The sequence below is a fragment of the Podarcis filfolensis genome (assembly GCF_964270895.1).
Source record: "Podarcis filfolensis genome assembly, chromosome: 10".
Classification (NCBI taxonomy): Eukaryota; Metazoa; Chordata; class Lepidosauria; order Squamata; family Lacertidae; genus Podarcis; species Podarcis filfolensis.
This window is the reverse complement of record NC_139612.1, coordinates 47,998,221-48,020,562: the sequence shown is the minus strand read 5'-3', so window position 1 is coordinate 48,020,562 and position 22,342 is coordinate 47,998,221. Positions and strand designations below refer to the sequence as shown.

The 22,342-nt window shown below is 44.5% G+C and overlaps 1 protein-coding gene across 1 annotated transcript; it reads left to right on the top strand.

Annotated features, from left to right (window-relative positions):
- The first annotated feature begins 6,489 nt into the window (after positions 1-6,489).
- NCF4 (neutrophil cytosolic factor 4) lies at positions 6,490-20,909 on the top strand. Its single transcript, XM_083573963.1, has 10 exons — positions 6,490-6,684; positions 9,828-9,912; positions 11,332-11,485; positions 11,779-11,849; positions 13,938-14,065; positions 14,203-14,260; positions 14,990-15,088; positions 15,552-15,682; positions 17,082-17,147; positions 20,356-20,909. Exons 1-10 carry the CDS (start codon positions 6,659-6,661, stop codon positions 20,582-20,584), a joined length of 1,047 nt encoding a protein of 348 aa, XP_083430089.1. The 5' UTR covers positions 6,490-6,658; the 3' UTR covers positions 20,585-20,909.
- The last annotated feature ends 1,433 nt before the right edge of the window (positions 20,910-22,342 follow it).

The following is a 22,342-nucleotide window of genomic DNA, read 5'->3' as shown; positions in this document are numbered from 1 at the left end:
AAATATTTAGTTCACATTTAAAAGCAAATCTAACAAATGTGCAGTTTTTGAAAGGAGGCCACCCCCTGAGTAAAGAATGATGGGAAACATAAGACAATATGAAGAAGGGGGTAGGACCAGGTCCCTGGCTATTACAAGAAGCAGCACAGAAATGAAGGATCTTGAAGAAAGCGTTGTACAGAGTTCCTTTGCTTTGAGGCTGCTTAGCACAACCTGACAACATGTGCTGTGTTAGGGAATCTTTCCCCCCTACCCTGAAAACACAGCGTTTTTCCAAAATAAAAATAAAACCACAGTATGATTCTCATAATTATTTCCTCTTTCTGCCAGGGGCGAAGGAGTAATTTATTTTAATTCCTATTTAAAGGTGAATCTAAGAAATTCACACTTTCTGAAATAATACGAAGCTTAGCCATCCTCTGAAATTTTCACTTATCTCAATTTTGCAATGCATTCCTCCAACCTTGTAATCTTTACAAAAATGCATACACTAGGGTGAAGTGTGCAAAAAAATGTACGTGTTAAAGAAGAAAATGTACAAAAGTGCATTATATTAGGGAACATTGATTTGCACAAATTTGCATATCGGGAAAAATGCATGCAAGTGTGTATTTTAGGAGAAAATGGCACTAAAATGCTGATTAATTTTCTTGAGGACTTTTTTAAAAAAAAAACCACACTGATGTGGAAATGCAAAGAGCTGAGGGTTGAAAAATACGAGAAAATGAAAGAAACTGAAACTGACAGATTTGCCCATCCTTACCTTCTGCAAGATAAACGCCAGCAGGAATCTTGCTTATCTGAAAAGAGAAGGGTGTTTGGTATTCATGACAAGTAACTCTAACAGTCGCTGGCACACCTTGATGCTGGCAGGTACCAGGTCTCTTGTTCAATATCCATGCAGTACAATCCTATGCACATCTACACATGTGTAAGTCCCACTGTGTCCAATGGGGTTTACTCCCATGGAAGTGTGCACAAGATTGCAGTCTGAGAAGCCTGGGGCTTAATGGTTCAGATGATTTCCTCTTCCTTCTCTCTGCACCCTTTGTACTTTTCATCATTGCTGACATGTGAGGTCCAGGGTTATTCTCCATCATCACTGCAACACTAAAAGAGGCCCTATGTGCTCCTAACAGGGCTCTTCCTTTTTCTTTACACATCTGTAAGGGCTGGATCTACCAGTTGGCAGAGTGAGGCAGCCAGGGAGGGGGCTCTCTCAGTCCCACCTGGAGATACGGGGGATTGAACCTGTGACCTTCTGCATGCAAAACAGAAGCTCAGCCTCTGAGTTATGGCCATTCCCAAATTTCTTCTTGTTATCTTTTTTTTTTTACAGCCAGGGAGGGGATGCTTGTAGAATCTGCTGTCTCAGCTGCCGAGATAACTTATCTGGCCCTGGGCACCATGCACCTTGACTTGGATGGATGGGTGAGTGTGGTGTACCATTTGCTGTTCTTCCTCAGTGCAGGCGTCAGGGAATCCGATCCCCCTACGGTAGGCTTCCAGGAATAGATAGATAAGGAAGGTTCTTACCAATGTCTTTTATTCAATATTCACAGAGAGAGGCTTAGAAATGCAACTTCTTGGAGTAATGGTGTTGCTCTGAGTAATCCCCACCCCGCTTCCCTCCTCAATCATCAACAGCACCACCCACCTTACGGTGGCTGCTTAGGGCCATTTGTCTCTGAGCTCTTTGCTCTCCTACTTTCAATGCTTGCCGGGTTCTGGGAGAAGGGGGGTCTGGAATGTTTTCTAGTGATAGCGAGTCAGCCAGCTGCTCCAGTTCTGCTTCCCCCTCCTCTTCTCCCATTATTTCCCAGCTTTGCCCCTCATCTACCTCTGAGCTGTGACCTCCTGCAAACCACTGTGGTAAATCTATACTTTCTTGCTTTTCTCTGGAAGGTTCAGGCTGGGGGAGGGGTGGTCTCCACCATTCCTTCCATCTGTCCAGTCCCTGACACTCAGGCAGTAAAATGTTGCTGTTGTTGTTGTTTTACACTGTCTCCAGCAGGTCCAGTCCAGAGGCATTTTGCTGCCTGAAACAAAAGAGAAGATGGTGGCTGAATCTTACTTGAGCCCTGGAAAACAGGACCACACCCTCTTGCTGCCCACTGTGAGATCAGGATTCTGGACATTGGCCTGATCCAGCAGGGGGCTTCTTCTGTTCTTATCAGTGGCTTTTTGAGCACAGGACAGGCATTTCACACACAGCTCAACACCTCATCACCACTCCATCTCCTGCAGCATCTGCTGCCTGAGGCTGCCACCTCCCTCTGACAAAATGGCGGGGCTAGCCCTGGCCTCCAAGTTCCTTTCAAAAGGAAGACATTTGTCTGACGATAGGTGCTCTAGCCTAGGCTTTTAGTGCTGCTCAGGAATATGCTGATGGTGTTTCGTGGCATCTCATTCTTCAACAATGTCTCTGATGAGCAGCCAAGCAGCTCAAATGCAACATCCATTAATCTGTTCCTCCAGAGCAGCTCAATCTGGTGCTCAGAGAGGGGAAAACCTTGAAAGGAGATTTGTGGACTGTGTGCAGCAGACCTTGTCCAGCTCCCTTGTCTTGTCCTGGTCCAATGCCAGAGGAAGTATGGGGCTCGTCAAAAGCTGCAGCACCCCGGAGAGCTCCAAGTAAGCAATTTGCTCCAGTCAAAGGTTGAGAGCAGAAGGAGGCCTTTAAAGTCCTAGTCCCCAGACTCCCTCCTCCAGCCTCTACCCCCTGGTGGACAACATCAGAGGCCAACCCTCTGGCCTGAAGATGGGCACTCCTCTTCCTCCTCCTCCTCTGTTCTGTAGCCTCCTTCCCAATGCTGCTGGTGCCAGTGGGAATCTACATTCTGGTCCTACAGGTCCGAGTGGTTCTTCTGGGGGCTCCTGTCCAGCAACCTCAGGCCCACTGGTGTCCTGGTCTCCACTGGTCGGCTGAGAGCCCTGAACTTGATCTGGCTCCGTAAGCTCTACAGCCTCTGGCTCTGTGTCTGGATTGCTGGTGGGTTCATGGGCCATGTCACATCCAGACACCCCAAAGGGTATGCAAAACAACAACGACACCTTAAACAGGGAACCTGCAGCTCACATTTTATTTTTAATCACTGTACTATAAAACATTAGTATATTGTACAGTCTGTATTGCAAAGAAAAGGCACGGCTAGTTTTGGGGTTGTGCATAAACCTCTAGGCTCCCCTGATCTAACCTACATCACCCTCAATCTTGTGAGGATACAATGCTGCTCTGCCCTCATCGGAAGACGGCCGGGGTTCAGGTGTGCAAGAGAAATAAAACGCGCTCGCGATCTTAAGAGGCTGGGAAACCATGGCAAATCCCGCAATGTAAAAGTCAGTGTGACAAAAGAACTTTGAAGTGTGTGGGAGATCCAGAGAAAGATGCTGTTTCTAAGGCTCAAAACAATTAATATCTGTATGTGCCCTTGTTAACCTGCGCAGAGGCAAAAGCACAGAGCTGTTTCTTTAAATAGGCTTAAGCCCACAGCTCAAAAAGGCAAGCAATTAACCTGTGGAGAGGGCACAGCGAATACTGAAGAATTTATTTAGCGCCCCTTTTATAGCATTCCCTGGACAAAGAGAAAATACTTGAAAAGCTGGAGAAGGGTACCTCGAGGAGACATGACTTTGCATTACAAAAATCACCTGGTGTTTCATAATCCTTACCTTTCCCCCCTTTGAATAGATATGGTACCTTATCTGGGATTGTTATCCTGCACACCGGATTCAAGTGTCTCTGAATTCAATAGGATTTACTTTTGAGCAGATATGCACAGGGCTGCACTGGCAACTTGGCTCTTGTGGATGTGAAACCTTGCACTGGTTTAAGGTGAAACCAGAACACACAGGAATTTCAAATAGATCTTAAGAACTGCTGATCTGATTCAGAAATAAATACTTTGTGACAAAACTATGTATAAAATCTGACAGTGGATATGCGTGATATTATTTCTGCTATATATCTGTGCTGTCTCAGGAACAATGCTCATGTCCTCTCCTGAATTCACCTCTGTTGGGATATTTCTTTTTTTTTTTTTAACCAGAAAAATAAAGTGATGGAGAATCATATTGCTAAGCACTGCCAGATGCATTTAGAGCTGGAGATGTAATGCAACGTTGCCCCCACCAGAGATGTAAAATTTAAAGACAGTTGAAGTCATAGGGGTTGGTGGGAAGAAAATTGAACTGTAAGCAGTACATTTGATCAAATCTTAAACTTCTGTTAAACCACTTTTAAGAGTGTGAAATGTTTGAAGGGTAACATAGGAAACACACCAACACTGTTCTGTGGTTCAGCAAATTTTTGAAGTATAAATACCTTAATTTAATTAAAATTACTATTGCAAATACATAGATCTGCTGCATCCCAGGTCCTAGTCCTATACTCTAACCACTACACCAAACTGGCTCTGCATTTTTGAATTTCCTGCATCTCTAGATGAAACGTAAACCCTATCTTAGCTGAAATATGGATATGCAATCTAACAGAATTTGTTTGTTTTGACCTCAGGGTTATACACACAGTAGATGTAGGGGTGCCTCTCTCTTTCTTTCATCTCTCCCTAATTAACAACATTCATGTATGCAGGCCCAGAGCATGTGGCTTCCTCAAACGCTTTACATGCCATGTGTAAAAATAATCTCTCTTCCCCTTTCCCTCATGAACCAACAGGCCGGATCTAGCTTTTGTGCATGGTGATCTGGCCTCTCATGTCCCTCGGGTTTTCTGAGGAGGAAGCACAAGGACTGTGGTTAGAAAGTTCTGTTAGCAGACACCCCGGAGAAAGGAAAGGTGGTGCTGAGTCTGCCTTCTTGGGTTACATGAGGACTGGACACAGTCAGCATTGCTCGAGAAACAAAGGCCTCATCTGTGCTACACATTTAAAGCAATATCATGCCACTTTTAACCAGCCCATGGCTACCCTGCCCAAAGAATCCTGGGAGCTGTAATTTGTTAAGGTTGCTAAGACTCGTTAGGACACCCCCATTGCAAGGCTGCAGTTCCTAGAGTGGTTTAACAATCAATCCTTCTTCTCTGGAAACTCTGGGAAGGGAGACTGCTGTGGTTCCCTGCAGTGCAACAAAACCAGCACCTGGAATGTTTTTTTTTTATTATCTGTTAACTTTCTTTCTGCTCTTTAGGAATGGTGAATTTTATTCTATGATTGTGTTTTGTCCCACTTGGATTTATTGATAATACTGATTTCTCCTCACCCCTTTGCCTCGTATTGTCATTAGGGTTGCCACCCATCCCTAGAAAAACAGGTTTGCCCTGTTTTTGCACAAAAGTGTCCCCTGTCCTGTTCGGACTTCAAATGGGACACCTTTCCCGCCGTATTCAAGCTTGGTGGGCCCAAAATGGCGGTTGCATCGCTGTTGGTGTGACTGACGAGAAAAATTTACATTTGCAGCTTTGTCCCCTTGGCATGTGAGCTCTGGAAGGCTCATTGAAAGGAATCTGGCTCTCAGTGGAGAGATCCAGTGTGGTGTAGTGGTTAAGAGCGGTAGTCACGTAATCTGGGGAACCGGGTTCGTGTCTCCGCTCCTCCACATGCAGCTGCTGGGTGACCTTAGGCTAGTCACACTTCTTTGAAGTCTCTCAGCCCCACTCACCTCACAGAGTGTTTGTTGTGGGGGAGGAAGGGAAAGGAGAATGTTAGCCGCTTTGAGACTCCTTAAAGCGAGTGAAAGGCGGGATATCAAATCCAAACTCTTCTTCTTCTTCTTCTCCTCTGTCACCTCTCTGAAAATATAAGTGTCCCCTCTTTGCAGATATGAGCTCCAAGGTTCCCCTCCCACCACTCTAAGTGGCAGCACCACACTTTAAGGCCACTTTACATGCAAGAAGGACCTGCAGATGGGCAGGTGGCCTGTAGAAAGTGTGCTGCACCCTGGAGAAACTCAAAAGTCATCATTTATCTAAGCAGAGTTTCTGCCTAGCGAATATGCTCTCATTTTCACTTTAAACACCTTTGCATTTAACATGCAGGTTTCAAAAACCAAAACAGCATCAGAGGGACAGGAGGAGGGGGCTGATAATCAATAGGATCAGAATAGGCATGGAGGGGAGGAATTAACCCTTTCCTGCCAATTTAACCCCTCTTAAATGCAAAAATGTGTTTAACATAATCTGTCCTCATTTCACCCTGAGTGTATTCTCTGCCTGGCACATCCTGACTGAGTCATTTTACATTTGTGCAAGTGGGTTCTTCAAAAAGGGGGTTGGGTGGGTTGCTGCCTTTCGAATGCTCCAGAGCCCAAATCTCACAGCTTTGTTCAGGTGTCAATATTTACTTGGGTGGGAAACTGGCTTCTATTGCAGTTTGGCCTTACTTGTGCATGTGTGTGTTTTAAAATAGGGTCAAGCATTTTTGACACAGGCGTATGCACAACTCTTCTCTCTGTTTCAAAAGCCCCGTTCTTTCAGTTGCACTTCCTCAAATTGGACGAGGGAGGGGAAGGCCGATAAAAGGCAGACTCTTCTGAAAACAAAGAAGTATTCGGAGGTCTCTGAAGCCTCGTAGAGAGTTTGCAGCACACATTTTAGGCCAAGGCAGGGTGCTGAGTTTGCCTTGCCTGAGCTGTCTGAGGTGTGGAGAAGCTGAAGGACCATTAATCCCTTTGGCTCTCGTGCTGACAAGGAACTGTAGGAATGTCTCAACAGCTGCGAGGCGAGAGGTGAGTCCCTCAGACACTTTCTCCTGGATACTCTAGCTTTTGCTTGAAAGAAAATGTCAGGAGCAAAGGGGGACAGGGGGCTCTCACATCTTTAATAGTTGTGTAGAAGAGGGCAGTGATGGTGGGCACCCATTGGAACTGGTAGCACAGAAGGCAGGCAGCCCAGCAATAGGTGGAGCCAGAGCCAATGACAGGCAGAGGCCATTAATCCTGGTTTTGCTTCTATCCGCCTCCCTAATGAGTTCTGCAAAGAGGGGGAAGCTGCCAGGGCCACCCAGTGGACTGGATGTAAGTAAGAAGGCAGGCAGGTGGAGGGTGACTGAGGACAGACTGAGGTTGGTGGGGCACTGCCCCATTAGCTTCAGTGAGGCAGCCTCCACTGGAAGAAAAGATTGTCAAGCAATCCTCTTCTATAAGACCAGGGGTCAGCAAACTTTTTTAGCAGAGGGCCGGTCCACTGTCCCTCAGACCTTGTGGGGGGCCAGACTATATTTTTTTTTGGGGGGGGGGGAGAATGAACGAATTCCTATGCCCCACAAATAACCCAGAGATGCATTTTAAGTAAAAGCACACATTCTATTCATGTAAAAACATGCTGATTCCCAGACCGTCCGCGGGCCGGATTTAGAAGGCGATTGAGCCGGATCTGGCACCCAGGCCTTAGTTTGCCTACCCAGGTACAAGACTGTTGGAAATGCAGGAGCCTACAGTCCTCTTCTCATTTGGCCACTCTCATTTGAACAGCTCTCTGGAAAGTTTGTCTACTTGATCCAATGTTTGGATCTGCCTCTAGAAAACATAACAATGTCAAACACTGGTGAGCTTCTTTTAATAATAATAATAATAATAATAATAATAATAATAATAATTTATTATTTATACCCCGCCCATCTGGCTGGGCTTCCCCAGCCACTCTGGGCGGCTTCCAAAAAAATATTAAAATACTGTAATACATCAAACATTAAAAGCTTCCCTAAACAGGGCTGCCTTCAGATGTCTTCTAAAAGTCTGGTAGTTGTTGTTCTCTTTGACATCTGGTGGGAGGGCGTTCCACAGGGAGGGCGCCACTACCGAGAAGGCCCTCTGCCTTTTGCGGGAGAGAGTCCTACAAGACATGAGCAAATACTAAGGTGGCCCTGGTCTTAGATGCAAAAGAGGGCAGGACTCCTTTTTCAAGGAATACCTGGCAAAATTCCTTCTTCTACACAACTATTTGAGGAGTGAGAGCCCTGTCCCCTTTTGCAGCTGGCCCCTCTAGTTTTAAATTATAAACTGTTTCAATTCTTCAACTCACTGGTGGGGAATCTTCAGCCTGCAGGCCTAACCAGGCCAGTCATTTGGTCATCCTCATTTGGTCCACGAGGCTGCTTTGGCCAAACCATCGTCACCTGCCCTTCACCTGATGTCATATAAGGTTAAGGTAAAGATGTGCTTGGGCAAAACTGGAGGTTAAGCTAACCCCTTTCCAGCCCCGTGAGGAGCGCGGGGAGCATTCGCGCAACACACCTACACACTGCAGCTGACACACTAATGTGTCGCCACACACAGTTTGGAAAGCTCTGCCCTAAAGTAACCTACTGTCCTCACGTGCAGTAGGGAGCACTGACCCATCACCGTGGGGATTCGAACCACCAACCTTCTGATAGGCAAGCCCAAGAGACCACAGTGTCATCCATGTCCTCTACTTTTACCTTTTTACTTTTTCCATCACCGCTGTTCAGTTGGCTATTTTAGGTGGAATGGAACAGGTTGCCATCTTGCCCTTTGCCTCAGGTAGCAAAATATCTTGCTTGTTTCATTCATTCATTCATTCATTCATTCATTCATTCATTCATCTGATTTCTTACCCATCCTTCACCATAAGGCCCAAGGGCAGGTTACAGCAATATACTGCAGTATGCAGTTTTAATTGTTTACAACAGTTACAATTATAAGAACAAGTGAAACCATTTCAACTAAAACAGAGCAGTCTAGATTCAACAAGAGAGATGGGTCCTGCCAAAACACAATGCTTTACCTGCCAAAGGGGAAAGCTATTCAGTTTATGGTGAATGTTCTACAACAGAGGTGCTAGGTGCACCTCTGTGGCGAGGGAGTTCCACAATTTAGGAGTGCCACTGAGAAAGCCCTCTTCCAGGTCACTACCCCCCCACATATCCAAGAGTGGTGGAACTACCAAACGAGCCTGTTTGCCTGCCCCGACACCCAATGTGGCCTGTAGGGATGGAGGTGGCCTTTCAGCTAGACACCAACTTGGATGGCTTTAAAAGAGGATTTTCATGGAGTTTAAGGCTATCAATGGCAGCTAGCCATGATGGCTATGCTCTGCTTCTATGGCTGGAGGCAGCAATTCTTCTGAATACCAGTTGCTAGAAACTGCAGGAGGGGAGATGGCTCTTATGCTTGGGTCTGCTCCTGAGTTTCCCACAGGTGGCCGCTAAGAGAACAGGATGCTAGATGGGTCATTGACCTGACCCAGCAGGCTCTTCTTGGGTCCTTATGTTCTTAGATTTTGGGGGACTAAGTCATTTAGGGCTTTAGATACCAATGTGTCTATTGTTTGTGCTTTTTCATTCTATGTACAGTCATACCTTGGGTTACAGACGCTTCAGGTTGCGTTTTTTTGGGTTACGGACCGCTGAAACCCGGAAGTACCAGAACAGGTTACTTCCGGGTTTCAGCGGTCGCGCATGTGCAGAAGCGCTAAATCAAGCTTTGTGCATGCGCTGCTGCGGGTTGCGAACTCTACGGGTTGTATTATTCGTATTTGTAATACACCCTGATTTTTAATTCATAGATGGGTGGGGTAGATGTCTCTTGCATCATGACTGCCACCAAAATAATGGCTGTCCTCGTCTTCACTAATACCGTATTGGCCCGAATATATAAGCCACACTCCCCCCCCCCCAATTTCCAATCATGAAAAGTTAAAGTGTGAAGTATACCGTGACCTTACGCTGCCAGCAAAGTGGTGTGGCTCCCCCCCCCCCCCCAGGAAGCAGCCCAGGAGCACGGGGCAACGGCACCCATCCCATCTGCGGCTCCTAAGCCTCCTCCAAGCTGCCGAATTTTAAAGATACAGCTTATTTGCGGGGGCGGTTTATATTCAGGCCGATATGGTAATCTCTTCACTTGTTTTCCAGTGATTTTGACCAGCTTCCCGATGATGTGCCTGTTTCTGCTAACATCGCAGACATTGAGGAGAAGAGAGGCTTCTCTAGTTACTACGTAAGAGAAGGACTTTTCTTATGAGTTTTGATCTGGGGATTGATGGGGAAACTGGAACTGCAGGAAATGTTTCCTTTTTGGGCAAACAGAATGTATCATTTCACAAAAGGAACATTTCACATGGGAAATTACTTGCTTCACAGCACTAAATTTCACAATACAGTACTGTGATGACTGATGGTTATTACACAGCCTTATCTGTTAGACTCTTTCAAACATAAGCAAAAATCCCTGATAATGTAATCCTGTACATTCTGAATGGGGAACCTGCCTCCTTCCAGATGTTGTTGTGCTACAACTCCCATCGTTGGCCATGCTGGCTGGGGACTGATGAGGAGTTGTAGTCTAACAATATCTGGAGGGCCACAGGTTCTTCGCTCTGCCATAGATGTTTACTCAGAAGTACTTTGGCCACCTCATGAGAAGAGAAGACTCCCTGGAAAATACCCTGATGTTGGGAAAGATTGAGGGCACAAGGAGAAGGGAACGACAGAGGACGAGATGGTTGGACAGTGTTCTCGAAGCTACAAACATAAGTTTGACCAAACTGCGGGAGGCAGTGGAAGACAGGAGTGCCTGGCGGGCTCTGGTCCATGGGGTTACGAAGAGTTGGACACGACTAAATGACTAAACAACAACAACAAAAGCCCCTGAGATACTCAGTGGGACTTAATCACAGGGAATTGTGCATAAGATTCTGCCTAAATATGCATTAGGACATAATGCTAAACCATAGTTTAGTGTTATGTGAATGAACTTGGGAGCAGAAGCTCTTCCCTCCCACCTCCTCTGGAGCAGCCAAGCCGAGGAAATAAGAAGTGTTCATTTCTGTTTTCAGCTAACCATGGTTTGAGATTATGTGCAGAGCAGACAAACTATGATTTGTGTTAGCTATGGTATGAGGAAACAAGGCCACTTCAACCTGAGCCTAAATCACAGTTAACATTAATCCTGGTTCTGGGTTTGTACATAACAATTAACTACAGTTCTCTGAGAATTGAAGCCTAAATGGTTGTATCATGTTCTCAGTATTCAGTGCAAAACCCACTTATACTCCAGCGCCACTGAGAAAGTCAAGCACAGAAAGATGGTTTGCATATTTGTATGTTCCTGTCTTTCCCCTGCCTGTTTTAAGGGTATAAGAAGCTTAAGCTAAGTCAGGCTACAGGTCCAATTAATTCACACCCCATAGTTCTTTTCCAGGGATGTGGAATCTGCAACGCTCCAGGTGTTGTTGGACTCCAACTCCCATCAGCCGCAGCTCACATAGCCAGTGATGGGAGATGATAGGAATTGTAGTCCAGCAACATCTGAAGGGTCACATGTTCTTCATCCCTGGTCTATTTTGATAATAGTTTTTTAGGCCTTTCCAAGTCACGCTGCCCAATGTCCTTTAACTGGTGTCTTCTTCTCTTCCAGGTCTTTGTGATCGAGGTGAAAACAAGAGGTGGAGGCAGGTATATGATATTCCGCCGTTACAGCCAGTTCTATAACTTGCATGCCAAGCTAGAGGAAAGATATGGTTCAGAAAGCAAAAACAGTCGCTTTTGTTGTCTACTCCCTGTCCTGCCTGGTAAGACATAAAAACTTTCCTATACCTGTCTTTCATTCTTAGATAAAGCTTTTAAAGAAATATCCAAAGTGGCTGAGTAACTGAATAACAGTAAATTCAGATGCTTCCCATGTGTTCCTCCTTTGGATTTTCCGGCACTTGTGTCTGGAGATGTATGAGGAATTCATTATTTATGAATTCAGATACAAACTGCCCTGCTCTATACCTACCAGGCTAATGTGTAGGTATAGATCAGAATGTAATTATTCTTTGGATTTCACGCTTTCCGAATCTCTTAATTTGGTGTTTTCCAGGAAAAGTTTATGTTGGTGCAAAGAGGGAGATTGCTGACAGCCGAATCCCAGTACTCAATGCGTACATGAAGGTAACTCTGGGCAGAACTGTCCACACTGGTGCATGAGGTTGTCTTCATATTGGATCATAAACTGAATGCAAAACCTATTCAGGGTATGAGTGAGCACTATTCCACTCTAACGGCATTCAAATATGACTCAAAAAACTGGGGAAGCACCAAGGCAAAGAATTGCATTTGTTTCATATGAACTTTGCCGTCACGGCTTCCTCCAAAGAATCCTGGGAACTGTAGTTTGGTGAAGGAGCTCAAAATAGTTCATTGGTGATCACTGGCCACCCTTTTAGAACTATAATTACCAGAGGTTGCTGAGGGAAGGAAATGACCGCTAAACCAGCTTGAATATTATTATTTTCCTTGCTGCATTTGGCTTCGCTAAAGGACACTAAAGAAAGCAATCCATTTTGTAGGAATGAACCCATGCCAAATTCATAGATTTTAAAATCACTCCTCCACACATACAATGGGGCCACTATGAACACGTACAGGAATTTTCATTTTCTATTTAACAAGATTTATATACCCCATAATGATTATGATATAACTTACCTATGTGTAGTAGTAGTAGTAGTAGTAGTAGTAACAATAATAATAATTTATACCCTGCCCATCTGGCTGGGTTTCCCCAGCCACTCTGGGCGGCTTCCAACGAAATATTAAAAATACAATAAAACAATACACACACACACACACACACACACACACAGTTTTATTGTATTTTTAAAATAATAATAATAATAATAATAATAATAATAATAATAATAATAATAGATATAATAACATTTTTAAAAATGTAGATGAAGCCAACAGTTTTCTAAAATATAATGTGGGCAAATATGAGGTAAAGCTAATTTTTCTCTTGCATCATCAGATCACATAATTTCAGCTCAGCCGTTATGTGCTAACCTGACAACTTTGGCTTAACTTCATATCAGGAAAAGGCTAAGGAAACCTGCAAGAACTTGCCTTCTCATCATGGGGAAATAACTCACAATAAATGGGAAAAAATTTTTCCTTCCAGTAGCACCTTAAAGACCAACTAAGTTAGTTCTTGGTATGAGCTTTCGTGTGCATGCACACTTCTTCAGATACATCTGAAGTATCTGAAGTATCTGAAGTATCTGAAGATGAAGATACATCTGTGTATCTGAAGAAGTGTGCATGCACACGAAAGCTCATAACAAGAACTAACTTAGTTGTTCTTTAAGGTGCTACTGGAAGGAAAAATTTTTTTTTGTTTTGACTATGGCAGACCAACACGGCTACCTATCTGTAACTCACAATAAATGGGTTATAGTACCCGACCTCCCATTCAGACACTTAGGCCCAAAGTGCAACTTGAAGCCTGTAGTTGCCCAACTCTGACCTAATAGTTGAGAGGATTCTGCACAGTAGTGGGTAGTCCTAGCACCCCCCTCACATGTTCAGGGATTATGTGAGGGGACTGCATTTGCAGTTCCCACCCCAGAGGTACAGCTTTATAGTCACACAGAACTCTTTCTCCTTAATGTTGTACATATATCAGTGTTTAAGAAGTGGGGCCAATACACAAAATCCTACTTCACTTCCACATATTCATTGTAAGGTAAAAGGTAAAAAAGGTAAAGGACCCCTGGATTGTTAAATCCAGTCAAAGGCAACTATGGGCTTGTGGCGCTCATCTCACTTTCAGGCCAAGGGAGCTGGCATTTGTCCACAGACAACTTTCTGGGTCATGTGGCCAGCAGAACTAAACTGCTTCTGGCACAACGGAACACCATGACGGAAACCAGAGCGCACAGAAATGCTGTTTACCTTCCTGCAGCATTGGTACCTATTTATCTACTTGCACTGGGGTGCTTTCGACCTGTTGTTTGGCAGAAGCTGGGACAGAGCAATGGGAGCTCACCCGTCGTGGGGATTCAAACCGCCAACCTTCTGATCAGCAAGCCCAAGAGGCTCAGTGGTTTAGACCACAGCGCCACCTGCGTTATATTCATTATAGATGGGTGGGGTGGGGGTAAACAGCCCCAGAGAGATCTCCTGTTGCTCTGGAGCAGAATCTTATCAGGGGTCATGCCCCATATTCATATACCCCCCTCTCGTTTTCCTTTGACCCAGAAATTGCTTAGCTTCCCAGCCTGGTTGCTGCTAGATGAAGATGTCCGATTGTTTTTCTACCAGTCGGAGTTTGACAGTCAGCAGGTACCTCAGGGGCTGCGAAGGCTTCGCCCACGTACCCGTCGCGTGTGAGTATCTCCTCCCCAGTCTTTCTGCCAAATAAATAAGACATCTCCCCCATTTTTTTACCTGCCTGGAATTTAATCCTGTAGCTTCATGGCCATACATCCAAATGACACATTGCTCTCCCTTTTCTTGGTGACAGCAAGAGCGTTTCACCCCAGGAACCTGGATTTGACCGACTGGCAGCCCCACGGGCAGAGGTGGGTACCTTATACAGCAAGTCGCAGAGGTGTATAAGATTGAATTTCTTTGAAGATATGGAATGTAGGGGCTCATCAACACTTCCCTTGTCCTATGCCTGGAAAGCATGTGTCTGAGCAGTTTTCCACGTTTTCTAGGTCTGGGTCCAAGCAGTTTTGCCTTTGCCCTGCTGCTTTCCTCCAGAAAACCCGCTCTTCAGCACTAAATTGGGACAAACAGCAATCCACCAAAAACCTGATTGCCATTTCTTCTGATTCAATAATAAACATCAGGTTTCCTTGGGGGAAAGTGGTGGAGCGTATGGGGCCCTATGTTTCTAATACCAAAAATATGGTTAAACTAACGTAGCCTGAGTTACCCAGCTTGTGCAACTAAGTATTTTGGCTTAGGAAAGCATATTGTTTAGATACCATGGGTCACCCTAGTTTGGGATTCATAAACTAATCTTAAACTCTAGTTTACAATCCTGGTATGATCCTAGTTTGTTTGGGAGCAACAACCCAGAATGCTGGGTTTTCACATTGTGGGAAACCAAGCTTAATAGATAGGAGAAATATAGTTTCGGTTAAAGTGTGTGTGTGTAATAGAATAATAAACTCCGCAGTCTCATTTATTGGACATCCCCTTCAATGATTGGAACTATGGGGATGTGATCTTTATCTTCTGTGAGCCTAGACTCAATCCATTCCTCCAGTTCTGTTACTTTATTTGTTTGGTTCTTTCGATAGGCACTGTTTGATTTTACTGGGTCCACTAAACTGGAACTGAGCTTCAAGAAGGGAGACTTGATTTATTTGCTCAGCAGGGTCAACAAGGACTGGTTTGAGGTAAATATCAAGGCCTTATCTGATCATATATTACTGGCTTGATTTCTAATGTCTACCCAGCTTGGAGTGTGCTTTTAATCGGGGGTGGATTAGCTTTATTGCCATTGCTGGATAGATAAAGACACCACCAAATTTTGAGGATGGATTTGTGATTCCACTCCAGGTCAGAAGTGTGTGTGTTTTAAATGGACAATCCAGACAGCTGTGTTGTCGTGCATAGTTTGCTGCTTTTTGGCCAGAATTTTGTCATTAATGGCACATCCATATTTGGGCATTTTACTTACTGCCCTAGTCTTCTGCAGCTCATTTCTCAGCACCCTCATTCCCTCTTATGAAGATCTCCTTTTCACTACGCTCATCAAAGGAGATCCTGTGCCACATCCATAGTCAACAAATTCTCGCGCAACCATAGAGGTGTGCCACCCTTTTAAAGACATTGCTTGTCCCCACCATCTTGTCCCAGGGAACTGTCCGAGATGCCACTGGAATTTTCCCAAGTGCTTTTGTGGATATCATCAAAGAACTCCCACAGGAAGAGGACACCATCAACTGGCTGCGCTGCTATTATCATGATGACAATGTCAGCAGCATCAGGTAATGCGGGGTGGGGAAACTTCTTCAGACGCGGGGCCACCTTCTGTTCTGGGTAACCAATAGTGGGTGGGGCCAGAGGCAAAAATGGGTGGAGCAAAGAATGTAAATTCATTAGGATAGTTTCCACATGCACTTCTTCCTATCCTCCACCCAGGCAAACGAATGGCATTGTTAGAGGTCAGTGACACACTTCAGCCAGGCGAAATATTCAAGGAGGGGCATTGTCTGGGGAAGATGTGTGGTTTGGGGAGAGTGCTGAGGGCTGGATAGAAAGGCTTGGAATTGCTGCTTCTGGGGAGCTATTGCAGCAACCTGGATTGACTCTTTGTTTATTTTTATTTATTAAATTTGTATACCACCCTTCATCTCAGGGCAGTTCACAACATGAAAATACAAGATAAAAACGCAAAATACATAATAAAAACAACACCCCCACAAACCAATAATGCTCCCCATTGCTTCCCACAAACATAATTTAAAAAGGGTATCAGATGTTAATCAGCCCAAGGCCTAGTTGAAGAGGAGACTCTTGCCTCTGCTGTAAATTCAGCAGATGGTTTTAGGAAACTGCTGCCTGTTGAATCCTCCCACCTAACAATATGGGAATTAATAGTTCTGACATAGCTTGCAAGGTAGTTGTTAGAGATACTAGATAATGCACCTGATTCATTGCTCTGAATGTTGTTGTTGTTGCAAAATGCTAATCTTTATGCTGAGTTGGGGAGAGAACTTGCATATTCAAGAACCCCTGAAGTCCTATATGCAGTGTTTCCACAAAACACGGCCATTTAAACACAAACATGCCTTTCTTACTGGAACATGGGGTGTTTGTATATTTGCCATTTAAGCGCTGATATAATGTCAGGTTTTTCCAGATGACCTGCTTGTTGAGCATTTCTCCCAATTTGTTTGCACAAAGTTTGCCACAAGATTTTACAAAGTCTGCTGTTTGTTGAGCATGCTTTCTGTTTGGGTTGCGGAGAGGTTATCATACCCTCCAACATTTCTCCAGTGAAAATAAGGACATCCTAAGGAAAAGTGGGACATTCAGGGATCAAATCAGAAACTGGGACGGCTTTTCTAAATCAGGGACGACCCTGAAAAATAGGGACACTTGGAGGGTCTGGGTTATAAGACGTTGTATTAAGCAATTGTTATCCCACACTTTCTTGTGCATTTCCCCATTACTTTCCCTACTGCTGGATTTGTCCCGCTAGAGCACCAACTCCACTTTAACTTGATTTTTCTGGTCTGTGATCAAATCCCTTCTGCAAAACAGCCACAGTTTGGAAAGGGGCCATAGACTGAGTTCAAAAAGTGAAGTGCAAGCAAGCCCTTCCTGTTGGATTTCCTCTTTTGCACTTCCGCTGCAAGCTGACCTCGTGCCTCTCTCTTTTAGGGACATATCGGTGGAGGAGGACCTGAGCAGCACCCCACTATTCCAAGACCTCATGGAATTAATAAGGTAAAAAGCACAGAAAGAAAGAGCTCTCTCAGGCAAAATACACTTAAATCATTTGCTCTTATGTGCACTTTGCTGAAATTCCAAATGACCTCTGCAATTGTATCTGGGAAAGATTTTCTGTATTAGGAGTTGAATTGCTTCCATGGTCCCTTAAACCAAAATAACTGAAAGAATCCCTTCATATTTTTTTTTTGCTCTTAACAAGTGGAGGGAGTCTTCTGTTCCTTGAAGCTGTTTGTGCTGCTCTTCTCTTTGGAACTTTGAATGGGGAAATTTGTGTCTTTAGTTTGCCATTCCAGTGCAAGTCTCTAGTGTAGGGTATGCTCACACTGCTATTAGCGCGTATAGTCCCCTTACCTAATACTACGTACTGTCCTGGTTTGCACTCCGCTTCCTTTATTTAGTGCCAAATTTAGCAGCTCATTAAACAGATAAATTGGTAAGTGTGTCCATTAGTGCTAACTTTAGCATAGGATCTTTCTTCCTGCTCATTGTCTTGTCCTTCCTGCTTTGCTCTTATTGGGATGCTTGATATGGCTTTGCACATGTGCTTGTGAGTTAATCTGATTTTGGTCCTGTGCACTACTCAACTACTTTCATAAAGGAAACTTTAACTTTTAATCTAAAGGGCATAGGTGCCACAACATTAAAGGCCTCGTCCCTATTTTGTGCAGAATGGACATCCCTATAAGATGCTGTCTGCAGGAGGCCCTTACTGAGGGAATGCAGTGTTCAGTACTGTAGGGTATATAAAGACTGACAGGCTATTTCAGGTATCCTGGTCCCAAACTATACAAAGCTTTATACACCCAAACCAGCACCTTGAACTTAGCCCAGTAGCTAATTGGTGACTCATGGTATAAACACGGTGGTGATATCCTTCCCCAGTGACCAGCCTCAAGGGCAGCACCACACAGAGCACATTGCAGTAATCCAGCCTGGATGTTACCAGTTACCGGACGACCATGTTCTGAGAATAGAAGGAAGAATAAAATGTAACTATTTTGAGAGCGAGAGAGCGAGAGAGAGAGAGCGCTACAACCAATCAGGAGAGGATGAAATATGTACCAGTATGTGCCGCAAATCAGTTGCACAGCACACACAACTTCAAGAATGTATATTGTCCAAGGACAGCCCGAACCAATGGTCCAGGGACAAATACTGCTTGCAGCTGAAGTTCGCTGATGCAGATGGAGCCTGAGAGCTGAATCAACCATGTCAGCCAGTGTGGTGTAGTGGTTAAGAGCAGTAGTCTCGTAATCTGGGGAACCGGGTTCGCTTCTCTGCTCCTCTACATGCAGCTGCTGGGTGACCTTGGGCCAGTCACACTTCTCTGAAGTCTCTCAGCCCCACTCACCTCACAGAGTGTTTGTTGTGGGGGAGGAAGGGAAAGGAGAATGTTAGCCGCTTTGAGACTCCTGAAGGGGAGTGAAAGGCGGGATATCAAATCCAAACTCTTCTTCTTCTTCCATTTTTAATGAAGTTGAAATTTGTGTGGAGGACCACAGGAAACTTTCACATGTATGGAAACTAACTTGGTTTGGCCTACTTGTTTGCATTTGTGAATGTGTGTGTGTGTGTGTGTGTGTGTGTGAGAGAGAGAGAGAGAGAGAGAGAGAGAGAGAGAGAGAGGGTTGGGGGGTTGGAGTGGGAATGGCTTTAAAAGATTTAGACAGATTCCTGGAGGCAGTGCTTTCAAAGGCTACTAACATAATGGCTACATTCTACCTCCCCTGTCAGAGGCAGTATGTCCCTGAATTCCAGCTTCTTGGAATTGTATGTGGGCAGAGGGTTGTAGCGCTTATGTCTTGCTGGCAGGCTTCTCACAGGCTTTCGGCTGGCCACTGTGAAAACAGGATGCTGGACTATAGGGGCCATTGGCCGGATTCAGCAGGCTCTTCTTCCATTCTAAAAATCAGCCACACCCACAGGGCACTGTTTTTATACCCTGCCACCCCCAGGTCACACTACAAAGCCTTCACATCTCTCTCTCCCTCTCTCTCTCTCTCTCTCTCTCTCTCTCTCTCTCTCTCTCTCTCTCTCCCTCCCTCCCTCCCTCCCTCCCTCCCTCCCCCCCAGGCTTGGTCTCCTCAGGAGTTGCTGCCAGGACTAAACACAGGAACGTTTGCTTTTGTGTATGGCTGCCCCATGTGGTGAATGTTCAGAATTTCATTTTGGAACATTTGCTTTGCAAAAACATGTATGCTAAGCTTGCAATTTATGCAAGGGTTCAGTTCCCGGGAACTGCACACAAACACCAAAAATGCGTATAGCCAGGAAGGCCCCTTAATCCCGTAAAAAAAAAAAATCAAACAAAGAAAAAAAACAGCACTTACCAACAAATGATGGCTGTGTTACTGAGTCTTCCTCTTCCTCTTCTGAACCTGGCATTGCTTCAGGGAATGAAATCACAACAGGGGTGGGGGGTGGGGTTTCACCGGTAGCCAGCTGAAGATGGTAAGCTTGGCCGTAGTCCAGCTTCAGAGCTGGGGTCGGCTTCCAGATCACGTCCCCTTGCTCTGAGACCACCTCTGCTTGTTCTCTGTGCTCTCGCTGGGCCCTATATCAGTCTCTGACTCTCTGACAACACCCAAACACTCTCCCAAGGTTAGTGCAGTTGCTGATGGGATTGCCAGCTTCTGACATTTTTCTACTGTGCATTTTGATTTTTCCGGTGTTTTTCCAATTTCTTTATTTTCCGATCGCCTGTGTATTGTTGTGTTTGTGTAAGAAAGGTGAGTGTAAGTTGTGGGCTTGCTGTATACTAGGCACAATTGCAAAGAAGAGCATGTACATCAGCAGACATTTGTACTGAAATTCTTTTGAATTTTCATGAGGACTTTAGAAAAGAAAATCACAAACAGATCTGGAAATATGGGTAACTAAACTTTAGTAAAATGAGAAACCCAAAGAAACGAAAAATGGAAAATGAACACATCAGGATAAACACAGACTTCCCCATGCCATGTATGCTTTCCTTGTGGACTAGGATGGCTTGCTCTGTTCAAACAAGCAGCCCCTGACTTGCCTTCTGAGATTGTGTGGTTCAGGGGTGGAGAACTACATTCATTGGTAGCCTCTGAGAGGTCAGGGGTCAGGGTTGGTGGGGCCATAGGCAAAACTGGCCAGAGCAGTGGCTTTACCTTTGTGCAGTAGGATGTGGGTCATCAGAAGAAGCCATAGGATTAACATCTTTTTCTTTTTCCAGCCGAGCATTTGCACGTGACGATATTGCCCTGAATTACCGTGATGCTGAGGGCGATCTGATCCGCCTGCTGTCTGATGAGGATGTTGTACTCATGGTGAAGCAGGGCAGGAGTTGGCCTTTTGAGAAGCACATCTTCCCGTGGAAACTGCATGTTACTCAGCAAGATGATTACAGTGTCTATGACCCAGCGGGAGCTGGAATCGTAGCACAAACAGCAACAGAACCATGATCCTTGTTGTTTGTACTGCTCAACAGGGGTGGCAATACAACAACCTGGAACCATGTGGAACTGTCCTGCAGGACTTTCTCCATATTTTACTACACATTTTCTTTGGTTAACAATAGGCATTGCATTATCACAGAGGGTTATTTTGGGTTTCTCCTAAATACGGGTCCTCATGTTGAGTTAGACTGTACCCACGCACCTCTCTTCTTGTGGGCTTTTTGGCTACTATGTTCTTGATTTAGAAGATTATTATTATTATTTTATTATTATTATGTTAATGTAAGTTATATGATAACATTGTATTGTAGTAAAAAAGTTACTATAAGCATGCTCTGGGTTCTGTCAGTCACTTCTAGGTTCTAACAATCTCATGATAGTATTATGGTTAGCAACTACAACAGTTTCCTTTAGCTCATTTAAACATGAGTTTAAAATTCATTTCTCCAGCTACCCTGTAAATAAATGTCTTTACTCGGGTATCCATCTATATGCAAGCTTACGTTTACCAAGGCATCTATTTATGTAGAAAGACTAATCAAAGATTGGTTTTTAAAGAACACATATTTACAGCATTGTTGGTTTCACTGAACTATAGAGCATGCCAGAGCATAATTCTTTTTTGAAACATCATTCCCTCTGCTATGAGTGACAATGCTTATGTGTCAGAATGGTACTGCCTGCACATAAGGGTGAGGTAGCAGCGGGATTGAGTAGGTGGCCACTGACTACATTTCAACACTCCTGGGTGGTTTTTGTTAGTTTGCTGCTTCAATAATCACACTGATGTACTTGGGGAAAGCGGGTTAATTGCTGGGAATTAGTGTGTGTTCACTTTTTATTCTATTGTATGTAATTAAAAAAAATAGTTTATGACCTTAGAATTTGTTGTATGTCACCTTGAGAACTTTGTGGTATTCAGCTAACAGAGAAATCTCTGTGACTTCTTGCGGGACAGATCCCCTGTTCTTCTGAATATCTTGATCCTTGAACCCCTGGACAGGACTCTGGCCTCTCTGGGGTGACAGAATTTTGAGCCACAGGGCAGGCATGATAGGAACGGGATGATGAGATACCAGACACATGTGCAGGGATAACATGCTTAGAGAATGGTGGTTGAATCTTGAAGACTGACAATGCTAGCCAATAAGACAAACAAGATTTCAACTAGACGAGGGGAAGGGATTTTCCAGGGAAAGAGACCTCAAAATATGGGGGCTGTCCCTGTTACGTAAGGAGAGTTGAATTTATACCACCAGTGTAAAGCTAGGTGGGTATGGGTAGACAGATTTCATTTCTTCTGATTTTTTTTTCTTCATACCAAGATCCAAAAGTACTTTTATTCAGAAACAACACTCGCCAGTTTCAAGGGAACTTGGAGCTGATACAGACATGAGTGTCCTTCATGGCAGTGTGGGGGTGGGGGGATCCAAAACAATAGCATGTTGTGTTTGCAGCTGTGCTAAGCGGTCAGATTGAGAGAGTCAGCATGCATTCAAGGAAAAGGGAAGTTCTAGTCCAGAGGAAGTGGGATTGAGCAATTAATAACAGACCATGCAAACTGCCTTGGCATGGTTTAGGAGCCACCCACATTTTTTAAAAAACCCAAACACCTTTCTTTTGAAGTGTGTTTCACTGATACTACCACAATGCAGTTTGAGTGGTGGATTCTCTGCAACAGAAGTACAACCTGGAAGGAAGATGTCTGTAAATAGCTCCCTTTAGGTACTGCATTGGATCACTGTCCTGCTACCCATAAGCCTG